Here is a 15383-nt window from a genome sequence, read left to right on the forward strand (position 1 = left end):
CCACTGCTTTAGGGGCTCCGTAGGTGTGTCCAAACCCCAGGTCAAAAAGTGTGGACACTTCTCTTCTAAAAAAAATTGTTTTTTTCATGTTTTCACTCACGTTTTGCAGGATTCACTCCAACAATCCACGGCCACCACAACATTGCAGTCCTGTGGGAAACACTGCACCTGATAATTGTTGCATAATGCATATTTTCTATGTGATCTGCAGGGGAAAAAAAACACACACTTTTTTTAACTGCAGGTGTCATTTATTTGCCTTTCACAGGGGGAGTAGAAAAAGGGTGAGAGAAAGTACAGTTGGGACAAGTCATGCACTTTCACATTCCTACAAGCTGATGTATAAACAGCTGCTTTTAAACAGTGTGATCACTATGCTCACGTGGTAGTGTTGGTGTGGAAATCACCTGGTATTATCCATGCAGTTAGAGGATGTGTCCAGTATTACTCACAAGGGAAGGAGTTCAGTTCCATGTCAGACACAAAGGTGGCGTACAGCTCCACAATATCTACATTATAGAAAGAGGGGGAAATGCACTGAAAGTTGTCTGGCAAAAAGCAAGAAGCCATGTTAGTAATGAGAGTTCCTACATGTACATTAGAGGGTGGAGACAACACAAAACTAAACACATGCCGTGTATATTTCAGTCAATTTGCTGTTTCTATAGTCCAAAAAATAAGGTAAATTCATTTTCTAATTCCATTTAATTTACCGGAAAAGGGTCTTGAGTTTAGAAGCAACAAAATATTTTTACACTGAATTTTTACACACAGAATTTTTAAACACACAAAAAATGCTGACAATTTAATTTAATAAAAAACTGTGAACAAAATGTGTGTGTTTAGAAATGATGTTTGTTAAAATACACAGTATAAAAAATCAGTGCAGAAATTATGAAATTAAAGTGAACATTTTATGAAATTGTCAGCATAATTTGATGTAAAAAATTAAGTTATAAAAATTCAAACACAAAAAAATTAATTAATTCAGTGTTAAAAAAAAAAGTTTTAGAATTTAAAAAAATTGAAATATTTTTTTTCTGCTCTATAGTCCAAAAAATAAGGTAAATTCATTTTGTAATTCCATATAATTTACCGGAAAAAGGGTCTTGAGTTTTGAAGCAACAAAACATTTTTACACTGAATTTTTACACACAGAATTTTTAAACACACAGAAAATGCTGACAATTTCATCTAATAAAAAACTGTGAACAAAATGTGTGTGTTTAGAAATGATGTTTGTTAAAATACACAGTATAAAAAAATCAGTGCAGAAATTATGAAATTAAAGTGAACATTTTTTGAAATTGTCAGCATAATTTGATGTAAAAAATTAAGTTAAAAAAATGTATTAATTCAGTGTTAAAAAAAATGTTTTAGAATTTAAAAAAATATAATAATTTTTTTCTGCTCTATAGTCCAAAAAATAAGGTAAATTAATTTTCTAATTCCATTTTATTTACCGGAAAAGGGTCTTGAGTTTAGAAGCAACAAAATATTTTTACACTGAATTTTTACACACAGAATTTTTAAACACACAAAAAATGCTGACAATTTCATTTAATAAAAAACTGTGAACAAAATGTGTGTGTTTAGAAATGATGTTTGTTAAAATACACAGTATAAAAAAATCAGTGCAGAAATTATGAAATTAAAGTGAACATTTTTTTAAATTGTCAGCATAATTTGATGTAAAAAATTAAGTTAAAAAAATGTATTAATTCAGTGTTAAAAAAAATGTTTTAGAATTTAAAAAAATATAATAATTCTTTTCTGCTCTATAGTCCAAAAAATAAGGTAAATTAATTTTCTAATTCCATTTAATTTACCGGAAAAGGGTCTTGAGTTTAGAAGCAACAAAATATTTTTACACTGAATTTTTACACACGGAATTTTTAAACACACAGAAAATGCTGACAATTTCATCTAATAAAAACTGTGAACAAAATGTGTGTGTTTAGAAATGATGTTTGTTAAAATACACAGTATAAAAAATCAATGCAGAAATTATGATATTAAAGTGAAAATTTTATGAAATTGTCAGCATAATTTGATGTAAAAAATTAAGTTAAAAAAATTCAAACACAAAAAAATTAATTAATTCAGTGTTAAAAAAATGTTTTAGAATTAAAAAAATATATAATTTTTTTCTGCTCTATAGTACAAAAAATAAGGTAAATTCATTTTCTAATTCCATTTAATTTACCGGAAAAGGGTCTTGAGTTTAGAAGCAACAAAATATTTTTACACTGAATTTTTACACACAGAATTTTTAAACACACACAAAAAATGCTGACAATTTAATCTAGCAAAAACATTTGAGCAAAATGTGTGTTTAGAAATGATGTTTGTTAAAATACACAGTATAAAAAATCAGTGCAGAAATTATGTAATTAATGTGAACATTTTTTGAAATTGTCAGCATAATTTGATGTAAAAAATTAAGTTTAAAAAATTTATTAATTCAGTGTTAAAAAAAATGTTTTAGAATTTAAAAAAATATAATAATTATTTTCTGCTCTATAGTCCAAAAAATAAGGTAAATTCATTTTCTAATTCCATATAATTTACCGGAAAAAGGGTCTTGAGTTTTGAAGCAACAAAACATTTTTACACTGAATTTTTACACACGGAATTTTTAAACACACAGAAAATGCTGACAATTTCATCTAATAAAAAACTGTGAACAAAATGTGTGTGTTTAGAAATGATGTTTGTTAAAATACACAGTATAAAAAATAAATGCAGAAATTATGAAATTAAAGTGAACATTTTTTGAAATTGTCAGCATAATTTGATGTAAAAAATTAAGTTAAAAAAATTAATTAATTCACTGTTAAAAGAAAATGTTTTAGAATTTAAAAAAATTGAAATATTTTTTTTCTGCTCTATAGTCCAAAAAATAAGGTAAATTCATTTTCTAATTCCGTTTAATTTACCGGAAAAGGGTCTTGAGTTTAGAAGCAACAAAACATTTTTACACTGAATTTTTACACACAGAATTTTTAAACACACACAAAAAATGCTGACAGTTTCATCTAATAAAAAAATGTGAGCAAATTGTGTTTAGAAATTATGTTAAAATACACAGTGTAAAAATTCAGTGCAGAAATTATGAAATTCATTAAATTTTAAATTAAATTATATGAAATTGTCAGCATAATTTGATGTAAAAAATTCAGTTAAAAAAATTCTAACCCAAAAAAATCAATTCAGTGTTAAAAAAAACTTTTAGAATAAAACAATTTTGAAATATTTTTTTCTGCTCTATAGTCCAAAAAATAAGGTAAATTCATTTTTGAAATTGTCAGCGTAATTTGATGTAAAAAATTAAGTTAAAAAAGTTCAAACACAAAAAAATTCATTAATTCAGTGTTAAAAAAAAATGTTTTAGAATTTTAAAAAATTCAATTTTTTTCTGCTCTATAGTCCAAAAAATAAGGTAAAAATTCAGTGCAGAAATTATGTAATTAAACTGAAATTTTATGAAATTGTCAGCATAATTTGATGTAAAAAATTAAGGTAAAAAAATTCTAACCCAAAAAAATTAATTCAGTGTTAAAAAAAAACAGTTTTAGAATTAAAACATTTTGAAATATTTTTTTCTGTTCTATAGTCCAAAAAATAAGGTAAAAATTCAGTGCAGAAATTATGTAATTAAACTGAAATTTTATGAAATTGTCAGCATAATTTGATGTAAAAAATTAAGGTAAAAAAATTCTAACCCAAAAAAATTAATTCAGTGTTAAAAAAACAGTTTTAGAATTAAAAATTTTGCAATATTTTTTTCTGTTCTATAGTCCAAAAAATAAGGTAAAAATTCAGTGCAGAAATTATGTAATTAAACTGAAATTTTATGAAATTGTCAGCATAATTTGATGTAAAAAATTAAGGTAAAAATAATTCTAGTGTTAAAAAAAAACAGTTTTAGAATTAAAACATTTTGAAATATTTTTTTCTGTTCTATAGTCCAAAAAAAAATGGTCAATTCATTTTCTAATTCCATTTAATTTACCATAAAAGGGTCTTGAATTTTGAAGCAACCAAACATTTTTACACTGAATTTTTACACATGGAATTTTTAAACACACACAAAAAAATGCTGACAATTTCATCTAATAAAAAATTGTGAGCAAAATGTGTGCTTAGAAATGCTGTTAAAATACACAGTGTAAAAATTCAGTGCAGAAATTACAAAATTAAATTGAAAATGTTATGAAATTGTCAGCATAATTCGATGTAAAAAATTCAGTTAAAAAAATTCTAACCCAAAGAAATTAATTCAGTGTTAAAAAAAAGTTTTAGAATAAAACAATTTTGAAATATTTTTTTCTGCTCTATAGTCCAAAAAATAAGGTACATTCGTTTTTGAAATTGTCAGCATAATTTGATGTAAAAAATTAAGTTAAAAAAAATTCAAACACAGAAAAATTAATTAATTCAGTGTTAAAAAAAAATGTTTTAGAATTTTAAAAAATTATATTTTTTTCTGCTCTATAGTCCAAAAAATAAGGTAAACTCATTTTTGAAATTGTCAGCATAATTTGATGTAAAAAATTAAGTTAAAAAAATTCAAACACAAAAAAATTAATTAATTCAGTGTTAAAAAAAAAGTTTTAGAATTTTAAAAAATTATATTTTTTTCTGCTCTATAGTCCAAAACATGAGGTAAAAATTCAGTGCAGAAATTATGTAATTAAACTGAAATTTTATGAAATTGTCAGCATAATTTGATGTAAAAAATTAAGGTAAAAAAATTCTAACCCAAAAAAATTAATTCAGTGTAAAAAAAAAAACAGTTTTAGAATTAAAAAATTTTGAAATATTTTTTTCTGTTCTATAGTCCAAAAAATAAGGTAAAAATTCAGTGCAGAAATTATGTAATTAAACTGAAATTTTATGAAATTGTCAGCATAATTTGATGTAAAGAATTAAGGGGGGAAAATTCTAACCCAAAAAAATTAATTCAGTGTTAAAAAAAATCAGTTTTACAATTAAAAAATGTTGAGATATTTTTTTCTGCTCTATAGTCCAAAAAATAAGGTAAAAATTCAGTGCAGAAATTATGTAATTAAACTGAAATTTTATGAAATTGTCAGCATAATTTGATGTAAAAAAATTAAGGTAAAACAATTCTAACCCAAAAAAATTAATTCAGTGTAAAAAAAAAAAACAGTTTTAGAATTAAAAAATGTTGAAATATTTTTTTCTGTTCTATAGTCCAAAAAATAAGGTAAAAATTCAGTGCAGAAATTATGTAATTAAACTGAAATTTTATGAAATTGTCAGCATAATTTGATGTAAAAAATTAAGGTAAAAAAATTCTAACCCAAAAAAATTAATTCAGTGTTAAAAAAAAGTTTTAGAATTAAAACATTTTGAAATATTTTTTTCTGTTCTAGTCCAAAAAAAAAATGGTCAATTCATTTTCTAATTCCATTTAATTTACAATAAAAGGGTCTTGAATTTTGAAGCAACCAAACATTTTTACACTGAATTTTTACACACGGAATTTTTAAACACACACAAAAAAATGCTGACAATTTCATCTAATAAAAAATTGTGAGCAAAATGTGTGTTTAGAAATGATGTTTTTTCTGCTCTATAGTCCAAAAAATAAGGTAAAAATTCAGTGCAGAAATTATGTAATTAAACTGAAATTTTATGAAATTGTCAGCATAATTTGATGTAAAAAAATTAAGGTAAAACAATTCTAACCCAAAAAAATTAATTCAGTGTAAAAAAAAACAACAGTTTTAGAATTAAAAAATGTTGAAATATTTTTTTCTGTTCTATAGTCCAAAAAATAAGGTAAAAATTCAGTGCAGAAATTATGTAATTAAACTGAAATTTTATGAAATTGTCAGCATAATTTGATGTAAAAAATTAAGGTAAAAAAATTCTAACCCAAAAAAATTAATTCAGTGTTAAAAAAAAGTTTTAGAATTAAAACATTTTGAAATATTTTTTTCTGTTCTAGTCCAAAAAAAAATGGTCAATTCATTTTCTAATTCCATTTAATTTACAATAAAAGGGTCTTGAATTTTGAAGCAACCAAACATTTTTACACTGAATTTTTACACACGGAATTTTTAAACACACACAAAAAAATGCTGACAATTTCATCTAATAAAAAATTGTGAGCAAAATGTGTGTTTAGAAATGATGTTAAAATACACAGTGTAAAAATTCAGTGCAGAAATTACAAAATTAAACTGAAAATGTTATGAAATTGTCAGTTGATGCAAAATTAAGTTCACAAAATTCAAACGCTAAAAAAATCAGTTCCATAAATTAATTCACAGCCAAAAAATATCCTCAAGTTTCTTTTCCCCCAAAGTTTGCAGCACTGCTGCCAGTCCAAAGTTGCCAACAGTGTTGTGGACACAACACATGCTAGCCACACATCAGCGCGTCTTTAGAGTGGTCCACGCCAACAAAACCAGCACATGCTCTCTTTTCCGCTGCTTTTAGCACTCGCTAAATTGACTACAGGAAGAAAATGTGTTCATTTCAACAACTTTTCTCCACTTCCCTCCAAGTTGAGAGCTCACGCTATAAAGTCCGGACTTGAGAGGAAAGTGCCTGTTCCGCTTCATCGTCTCCACCTTTTAGGTTTTAGGGACTAGACGAGGCAGCTTGGATAGTCCCTTTAAACTCAGACTACCTGCCAGGTGTGAAGGGAGGCTGGGGGCCCAACACGGGCAGGGGTCCGTCCCACAGCGGTGTGATCAGCTGTTCTTCTGCTGCGCCTCTCTTTGAGCCGAGGACGACGGACCTGGGCTGTCGTCGGTGTCGTTGGCATCTGGGTGCGAGGGCGAAATGTCTTTTATTTTGAAAATATCAGTGGGGTATTGCAAAGTAAAACAGCAGGCTTGAGCACAACTAGTAGTAGAGGTAATGCGTAGAGAAGGAAGGAGGGTTGTACGGTACTAATAAAGTACTAATCATTAGTACTTTATTAGTACCATTAGTAACTAATGGTACTAATAAAGTACTAATGGTAGTAATAAAGTACTGATAAAGTACTAATGGTACTAATAAAGTACTAATAAAGTACTAATGGTACTAATAAAGTATGAATGGTACTAATAAAGTACTAATGGTACTAATAAGGTACTAATAAAGTACTAATGGTACTAATAAAGTACTAATAAAGTACTAATGGTACTAATAAAGTATGAATGGTACTAATAAAGTACTAATAAAGTACTAATAAAGTACTAATGGTACTAATAAAGTACTAATGGTACTAATAAAGTAATAATGGTACTAATAAAGTACTAATGGTACTAATAAATTACTAATGGTACTAATAAAGTACTAATGGTACTAATGGTACTAATAAAGTACTTATGGTACTAATAAAGTACTAATGGTACTAATAAAGTAATAATGGTACTAATGGTACTAATAAAGTACTAATGGTACTAATAAAGTACTAATGGTACTAATAAAGTAAAAATGGTACTAATGTTACTAATAAAGTACTAATGGTACTAATAAAGTACTAATGGTACTAATAAAGTACTAATGGTACTAATAAAGTACTAATAAAGTACTTATGGTACTAATATAGTACTAATGGTACTAATAAAGTACTAATGGTACTAATAAAGTACTAATAAAGTACTTATGGTACTAATATAGTACTAATGGTACTAATAAAGTACTAATGAAGTACTAATGGTACTAATAAAGTACTAATGGTACTAATAAAGTACTAATTGTACTAATAATGTACTAATAAAGTACTAATGGTACTATTAAAGTACTAATGGTACTAATAAAGTATTAATGGTACTAACAAAGTACTAATGGTAATAATAAAGTATTAATAAAGTACTAATGGTACTAATAAAGTGCTAATCAAGTACTAATAAAGTACTAATGGTACTAATAAAGTACTAATAAAGTACTAATGAATTACTAATGGTACTAATAATGTACTAATGGTACTATTAAAGTACTAATGGTACTAATTAAGTACTAATCGTACTGATAAAGTACTAATAGTACTAATAAAGTACTAATGGTACTAATAAAGTACTAATGGTACTACTAAAGTACTAATAAAGTACTAATAGTACTAATAAAGTACTAATGGTACTAATAAAGTACTAATGGAACTAATAAAGTACTAATGGAACTAATAAAGTACTAATGGTACTAATAAAGTACTAATAGTACTAATAAAGTGTTAATAAAGTACTAAAGGTCCTAATAAAGTACCAATGGTACTAATAAAGTACTAATGGTACTAATAAAGTACTAATGGTACTAATAAAGTACTAATAAAGTATTAATGGTACTAATAAAGTACTAATGGTACTAATAAAGTACTAATGGAACTAATAAAGTACTAATGGTACTAATAAAGTACTAATAAAGTATTAATGGTACTAATAAAGTACTAATAAAGTACTAATGGTACTAATACTAGGACCCACACTATTTATAATGTATACGGCGGTTAGTAGTACCGTTTTCAACTAAAATGAGCAAAAAAGCTATGAACTTCATTGAAAACATCCGCCAATCTGACTGCTGCATATTTGCTAGCATCTCATGGAAAACATGAGTGAATCAGGTCAATGATCCATTTTTTTGTTTCCTCTGACATCACATGGACAAAAATAAAGTAAAGACCTTCTGGAGGAAAGTCATGTGGTCTTAAACGCGTGGACAATGCTGAAGAAACAAGTCCATGTCAGGAAAACCAATTTAGCGCCTTATTGCAGGTAAACTTGCCAAGGGACCAAATATTAACATTGCTGTATGTATACTTTTGACCCAAGTCACATTTTCAGTAGAGCCATAATAAATTCATAAAAGAAGCAAACTTCATGAATGTTTTTTTATGAGCAACAAGTATGTGCTCCAATCACTACATCACAAAAAAAATAAGAATGATTGTAAACTCAAGACAGTCATGAAATGATGTTCTTTACAAGTGTACGTACACTTTTGACCACCACTTAGGGGTGTAACGGTACACAACAATTTCGGTTCGGTACGTACCTCGGTTTATTTTCGGTACAGTAAGAAAACAACAAAATATACATTTTTGGGTTATTTATTTACCAAATTTGCAAAATCTTCCACCAAAAATATGTTTCTTAGTGTAATATTTGATGTGAAGTAATGGGAACCTTGGGTAGGTCAATCATTCATAATAACATTGATTTTGATTCAATATTATGTTTTGAGCAATGACAGTTTGAAAGAAAAAAACAAACAGCTTTGTTTTATTAGTCAACATTGCAACTTTTTCTAAATTACATTTCACCTTTAACCTTTTTTATTTCACTTTTGTCACGTTTTTGTTTATTTTAATAGTATTTTCAGAATGTGCCGTGGGTAGGGATGATGTTCGAAACCGGTTCTCCCGGTTGTTCGATAAGAAAAGAACCGATTCCATGGACTCGAATCCCTTTTTGAGAATCGGTTCCCGTTATCGAGGCCACTATAGTAAAGAAAAAGAGTTGGTTCTTTATTCGAATCCCTGGGAGCGAATCCCGTCCCACAGGAAATGCCCTGTGGGACATCCCAGGAAATGACGTAGCTCGGTCATTAGGCGGCAGATACAGAAAGCAGCAAAAATAATGGACCGGAAAAAACGCCTCAAGGCATGGCTTCATTTGACAAAAAAATACGACGAGGAAACGGCAATATGCAATTATTGCCAGGCTTCGCTGTTATGTGAGGGGAGCAGTACAACAAACATGTTCAGGCCGCACATAACCTGAAGGTTAGAGAAAGGTGTCGTGGAGAAGCAGCGACAGAGATGACGAAGCACGCCCCTCTTCCTCTGCTTCAACCTGCAGTCCCAGTGATAGTGCCGGTGAGTAACTAACGTTAACTGTTGCCGGTTAATTTCCATATCTGCTCACTTGTAGCCTTTAGGCTAAAACAAGGCAGTGTTTCCCATAAACTGCCAAGATACCTGTGGCGGTGGGGGTGTGGTCACCATGACATCATCGAGTAATTTGCATAATTTACTACAATGATATGATTTTCTCTAAAAAGGCTCAAAAAATGTACACTTACTAATTAATAATAACAGTTTTGTTTTAAACGTCCATCCATCCATCCATTTTACAATATAATTACAACACTTTATGTACATATTTATATACAGATTTGAATAAGTTATTCACTGAAATATATTTATTAATTGTGGTTCTTACAAAAAATATATCTTGTAAAAATATAAAAGCTAAAATGTCTCTTAAAGCTCTGCCCCTTTAATTAGTGCATACTAAATAATTGAACTTTAGCCTACTACTACAAGCATATTATTTACCAGCAACATAAAGTGAAACAGAGGCAGAGGTGTCCTGCCACAGTCAGTAACAAATAAACAGAAAACAGTAGTGGTGGTAGATAGACACAAAGCTTCATCAAACATCTGATCCACTGAACAAAGAGCTCCAAAAATCTTGATCGTACACTTCTCTTTTGTAAAGTAAATCTGAACAGCCTATATGGGCATCTACATCAACTATATGATTTGTCTGAGAAGCTGGACAGGTCAACAACAATAAAAAAATAAAAAAAATAATAATAAAAAAAAATAAAAAAAATAAATCTATTTGTGGCGGCCTTAATTCTTTCGTGGTGGGCCGCCACAAATAAATGAATGTGTGGGAAACACTGTAAGGTTACCTCTTATGTCAACCAGGACTGCAGAATTGTTGATTCTTAGTGTCATAGTGTGTGTAGTTAGTATGTTCCAATAGCAGCAGAAGTGCACTTTTTGGAGAGCTGTATTATTTTCAGTTTTGTGCCCAAGGGACTGATTTTGTTTAACACTATATTATTATTTATACACCTATAGTGATCACAGAGACAGGTTGTTTTTGTGTTACTGTATATATTTGTTTTTCTGAAAAATCCCACTTAATATACTTTGGGTGACAACAGTCAATATATATTTTTTTTTTTTAGGGGGGGTAACATTGAATATTTATTCATTCATTTATTTATTTATTTATTTATTTTTCTTATAAAATAAAAGTGAGCTTTTGTTAAACCAAATATTGTGTGTTTTTTTTCCATACACAACAACCTATCTGGACTCGATAACAGAATCGATAAGGAATCGGTTTGATAAGAGGATTCGATAATGGGCTCGAACTCGATAATTTCTTATCAAACATCATCCCTAAGCGTACGTTCACTTTTGACCAAGACTAGGGATGTCCGATAATATCGGCCTGCCGATATTATCGGCCGATAAATGCGTTAAAATGTAATATCGTAAATTATCGGTATCGGTTTTTTTATTATCTGTATCGTTTTTTTTAAAGTTTTTTTTATTAAATCCACATAAAAAACACAAGATACACTTACAATTAGTGCACCAACCCAAAAAACCTCCCTCCCCCCATTTCTTTCTGTTATCAATATTCTGGTCCCTACATTATATATCAATATATATCAATACAGTCTGCAAGGGATACAGTCCGTAAGCACACATGATTGTGCGTGCTGCTGCTCCACTAATAGTACTAACCTTTAACAGTTAATTTGACTCATTTTCATTCATTACTAGTTTCTATGTAACTGTTTTTATATTGTTTTACTTTCTTTTTTATTCAAGAAAATGTTTTTAATTTAGTTATCTTATTTTATTATTATTTTTTAAAAAGTACCTTATCTTCACCATACATGGTTGTCCAAATTAGGCATAATAATGTGTTAATTCCACGACTGCATATATCGGTTGATATCGGTATCGGTAATTAAAGAGTTGGACAATATCGGCAAAAAGCCATTATCGGACATCCCTAACCAAGACTGTATACGGGGGGGGGTAACGGTAGACCTCACCTCCCCCTCCTGCATGGATGTGCAGCTGGGACAAGGACAGGGACATCTCTCGGCCCTCGGGGTCAGTGGGACTCTGCAGGATGTCGTGCAGGGCGTTCCTACGACCCGTCCGGCCGGAGGCGATGAAGTCGGCGTACGTGACCTCAACATCAGACATGGCTTGAGCATCGTTCACACGGCCACACCTGCGAGTAGGAGCACAGGGGCCCTTACAAAGAGACACCATTATTAGTAGATAGTACATCCTATTGTATCTTAAAACGAAATACCTACAAACCCCGTTTCCATATGAGTTGGGAAATGGTGTTAGATGTAAATATAAACGGAATACAATGATTTGCAAATCCTTTTCAAGCCATATTCAGTTGAATATGCTACAAAGACAACATATTTGATGTTCAAACTCATAAACATTTTTTTTTTTTGCAAATAATCATTAACTTTATAATTTGATGGCAGCAACACGTGACAAAGAAGTTGGGAAAGGTGGCAATAAATACTGATAAAGTTGAGGAATGCTCATCAAACACTTATTTGGAACATCCCACAGGTGTGCAGGCTAATTGGGAACAGGTGGGTGCCATGATTGGGTATAAAAGTAGATTCCATGAAATGCTCAGTCATTCACAAACAAGGATGGGGCGAGGGTCACCACTTTGTCAACAAATGCCTGAGCAAATTGTTGAACAGTTTAAGAACAACCTTTCTCAAGCAGCTATTGCAAGGAATTGAGGGATTTCACCATCTACGCTCCGTAATATCATCAAAGGGTTCAGAGAATGTGGAGAAATCACTGCACGTAAGCAGCTAAGCCCGTGACCTTCCATCCCTCAGGCTGTACTGCATCAACAAGCCACATCCGTGTGTAAAGGATATCACCACATGGGCTCAGGAACACTTCAGAAACCCACTGTCAGTAACTACAGTTGGTCGCTACATCTGTAAGTGCAAGTTGAAACTCTCCTATGCAAGGCGAAAAACCGTTTATCAACAACACCCAGAAACGCCGTCGGCTTCGCTGGGCCCGAGCTCATCTAAGATGGACTGATACAAAGTGGAAAAGTGTTCTGTGGTCTGACGAGTCCACATTTCAAATGGTTTTTGGATCCGGCTGTACTGCATCAACAAGCCACATCAGTGTGTAAAGGATATCACCACATGGGCTCAGGAACACTTCAGAAACCCACTGTCAGTAACTACAGTTGGTCGCTACATCTGTAAGTGCAAGTTGAAACTCTCCTATGCAAGGCGAAAAACCGTCTATCAACAACACCCAGAAACGCCGTCGGCTTCGCTGGGCCCGAGCTCATCTAAGATGGACTGATGCAAAGTGGAAAAGTGTTCTGTGGTCGGACGAGTCCACATTTCAAATGGTTTTTGGATCAGGCTGTACTGCATCAACAAGCCACATCAGTGTGTAAAGGATATCACCACATGGGCTCAGGAACACTTCAGAAACCCACTGTCAGTAACTACAGTTGGTCGCTACATCTGTAAGTGCAAGTTGAAACTCTCCTATGCAAGGCGAAAAACCGTTTATCAACAACACCCAGAAACGCCGTCGGCTTCGCTGGGCCCGAGCTCATCTAAGATGGACTGATACAAAGTGGAAAAGTGTTCTGTGGTCTGACGAGTCCACATTTCAAATGGTTTTTGGATCCGGCTGTACTGCATCAACAAGCCACATCCGTGTGTAAAGGATATCACCACATGGGCTCAGGAACACTTCAGAAACCCACTGTCAGTAACTACAGTTGGTCGCTACATCTGTAAGTGCAAGTTGAAACTCTCCTATGCAAGGCGAAAAACCGTTTATCAACAACACCCAGAAACGCCGTCGGCTTCGCTGGGCCCGAGCTCATCTAAGATGGACTGATGCAAAGTGGAAAAGTGTTCTGTGGTCTGACGAGTCCACATTTCAAATGGTTTTTGGAAACCGTGGACGTCGTGTCCTCCGGACCAAAGAGGAAAAGAACCATCCGGATTGTTCTAGGCGCAAAGTGTAGAAGGCAGCATGTGTGATGGTATGGGGGTGTATTAGTGGCCAAGACATGGGTAACTTACACATCTGTGAAGGCACCATTAATGCTGAAAGGTACATACAGCTTTTGGAGCAACATATGTTGCCATCCAAGCAACGTTACCATGGACGCCCCTGCTTATTTCAGCAAGACAACGCCAAGCCACGTGTTACATCAACGTGGCTTCATAGTAAAAGAGTGCGGGTACTAGACTGGCCTGCCTGTAGTCCAGACATAGAAAATGTGTGGCGCATTATGAAGCCTAAAATAGCACGAGGGAGACCCCCGGACTGTTGAACAACTTAAGCTGTACATCAAGCAAGAATGGGAAATAATTCCACTTCAAAAATGTGTCTCCTCAGTACGCAAACCTTTACTGAGTGTTGTTAAAAGGAAAGGCCATGTAACACAGTGGTGAACATGCCCTTTCCCAACTACTTTGGCACGTGTTGCAGCCATGAAATTCTAAGTTCATTATTATTTGCCAAAAAAATAAATAAAGTTTATGAGTTTGAACATCAAATATGTTGTCTTTGTAGTGCATTCAATTGAATATGGCTTGAAAAGGATTTGCAAATCATTGAATTCCGTTTATATTTACATCTAACACCATTTCCCAACTCATATGGAAACGGGGTTTGTATTATATCTTAAAACCCCTTTTTGGGGGGTCGCGCTCCAATCAAATTAAGGCCACAAAAACAGCATGTACAAAGAGGAGACACATGCGCTCTTATTTTGAAGGGACAAACAACAGCCGGGGTTAATTAACCACATTTTTGATTGATTGATTGATTGAAACTTGTATTAGTAGATTGCACAGTACAGTACATATTCCGTACAATTGACCACTAAATGGTAACTTGTTTAAGTCGGGGTCCACGTAAATCAATTCATGCTAACATTAGCATGTTAGCATGCTAATGGGTGGTGGAGCCAAACAAAGGGAATTATCACCGACTGTACTTTAATAAAAAAAATGGATTTATTTATCACATTCACATTCATTTATATTATGTAGGACGTATTTTTGCGGCAGGGGAATTCGTCACTGAACGTATATTTTAATAATAAATGACGTCACCGTATGCCTACCTTGGATGCGGACTCTCAGTGGCTCGGCTCGGCCTTCATGCAAACACCACCGCTGAAACACCAACAATACTAAATAAATAAAAACCTCAGTGTGTTCAAATAACGCCGATTGGGAAAGAAAGCGACATGAGCTAATAGACAAATAAGGACATAATCACATTAGTGGCGGGAGAGTGAGGCCAAGCCGACTGTGAAGTCTCCCGTCTGCATCTTCCTCCTTCCCGGCCAATCAGCTACCGGTATGCTGGTAGGCGAGCGCTGATTGGACGAGGCGCAACACAAAGGATGAGAGGAGACCCCGAGGAGAAGCCGATGCTGCATTCACGGTCACCTCGGAAAAAAAACAGCACTTGACAATACACGCGATGTAAATAAATGGCGTACACGAAAGATAATATCATGTTTGTTGATATCTTGCTTCTTATTCGTCTG

The 15383-nt window shown here is 32.2% G+C and overlaps 1 protein-coding gene across 3 annotated transcripts; it reads right to left on the reverse strand.

Moving 5' to 3' along the window:
- Window positions 1-245: 245 nt before the first annotated feature.
- LOC133665485 (cAMP-dependent protein kinase inhibitor alpha-like) lies at window positions 246-15211 on the reverse strand. 3 transcript variants are annotated; one of them, XR_009828751.1, is made up of 4 exons: window positions 14952-15179; window positions 11836-12043; window positions 6668-6805; window positions 246-509 (listed from the first exon to the last, which is right to left on the reverse strand). XR_009828751.1 is itself a non-coding variant. In XM_062070796.1 (4 exons), exons 3-4 carry the CDS (start codon window positions 11990-11992, stop codon window positions 6732-6734), a joined length of 231 nt encoding a protein of 76 aa, XP_061926780.1. In that variant the 5' UTR covers window positions 11993-12020; window positions 14952-15003; window positions 15110-15211; the 3' UTR covers window positions 6000-6731. The 3 variants fall into 3 exon arrangements, 2 of the variants coding, with proteins under 2 accessions (XP_061926780.1, XP_061926779.1); XM_062070796.1 differs by lacking the exon at window positions 246-509 and having other exon boundaries at window positions 6000-6805; window positions 11836-12020; window positions 14952-15003; window positions 15110-15211; XM_062070795.1 differs by lacking the exon at window positions 246-509 and having other exon boundaries at window positions 6001-6805; window positions 14952-15003; window positions 15110-15211.
- Window positions 15212-15383: the final 172 nt, after the last annotated feature.

The sequence above is a fragment of the Entelurus aequoreus genome, linkage group LG14 (genome assembly GCF_033978785.1).
Source record: "Entelurus aequoreus isolate RoL-2023_Sb linkage group LG14, RoL_Eaeq_v1.1, whole genome shotgun sequence".
In the NCBI taxonomy this organism is placed as follows: domain Eukaryota; kingdom Metazoa; phylum Chordata; class Actinopteri; order Syngnathiformes; family Syngnathidae; genus Entelurus; species Entelurus aequoreus.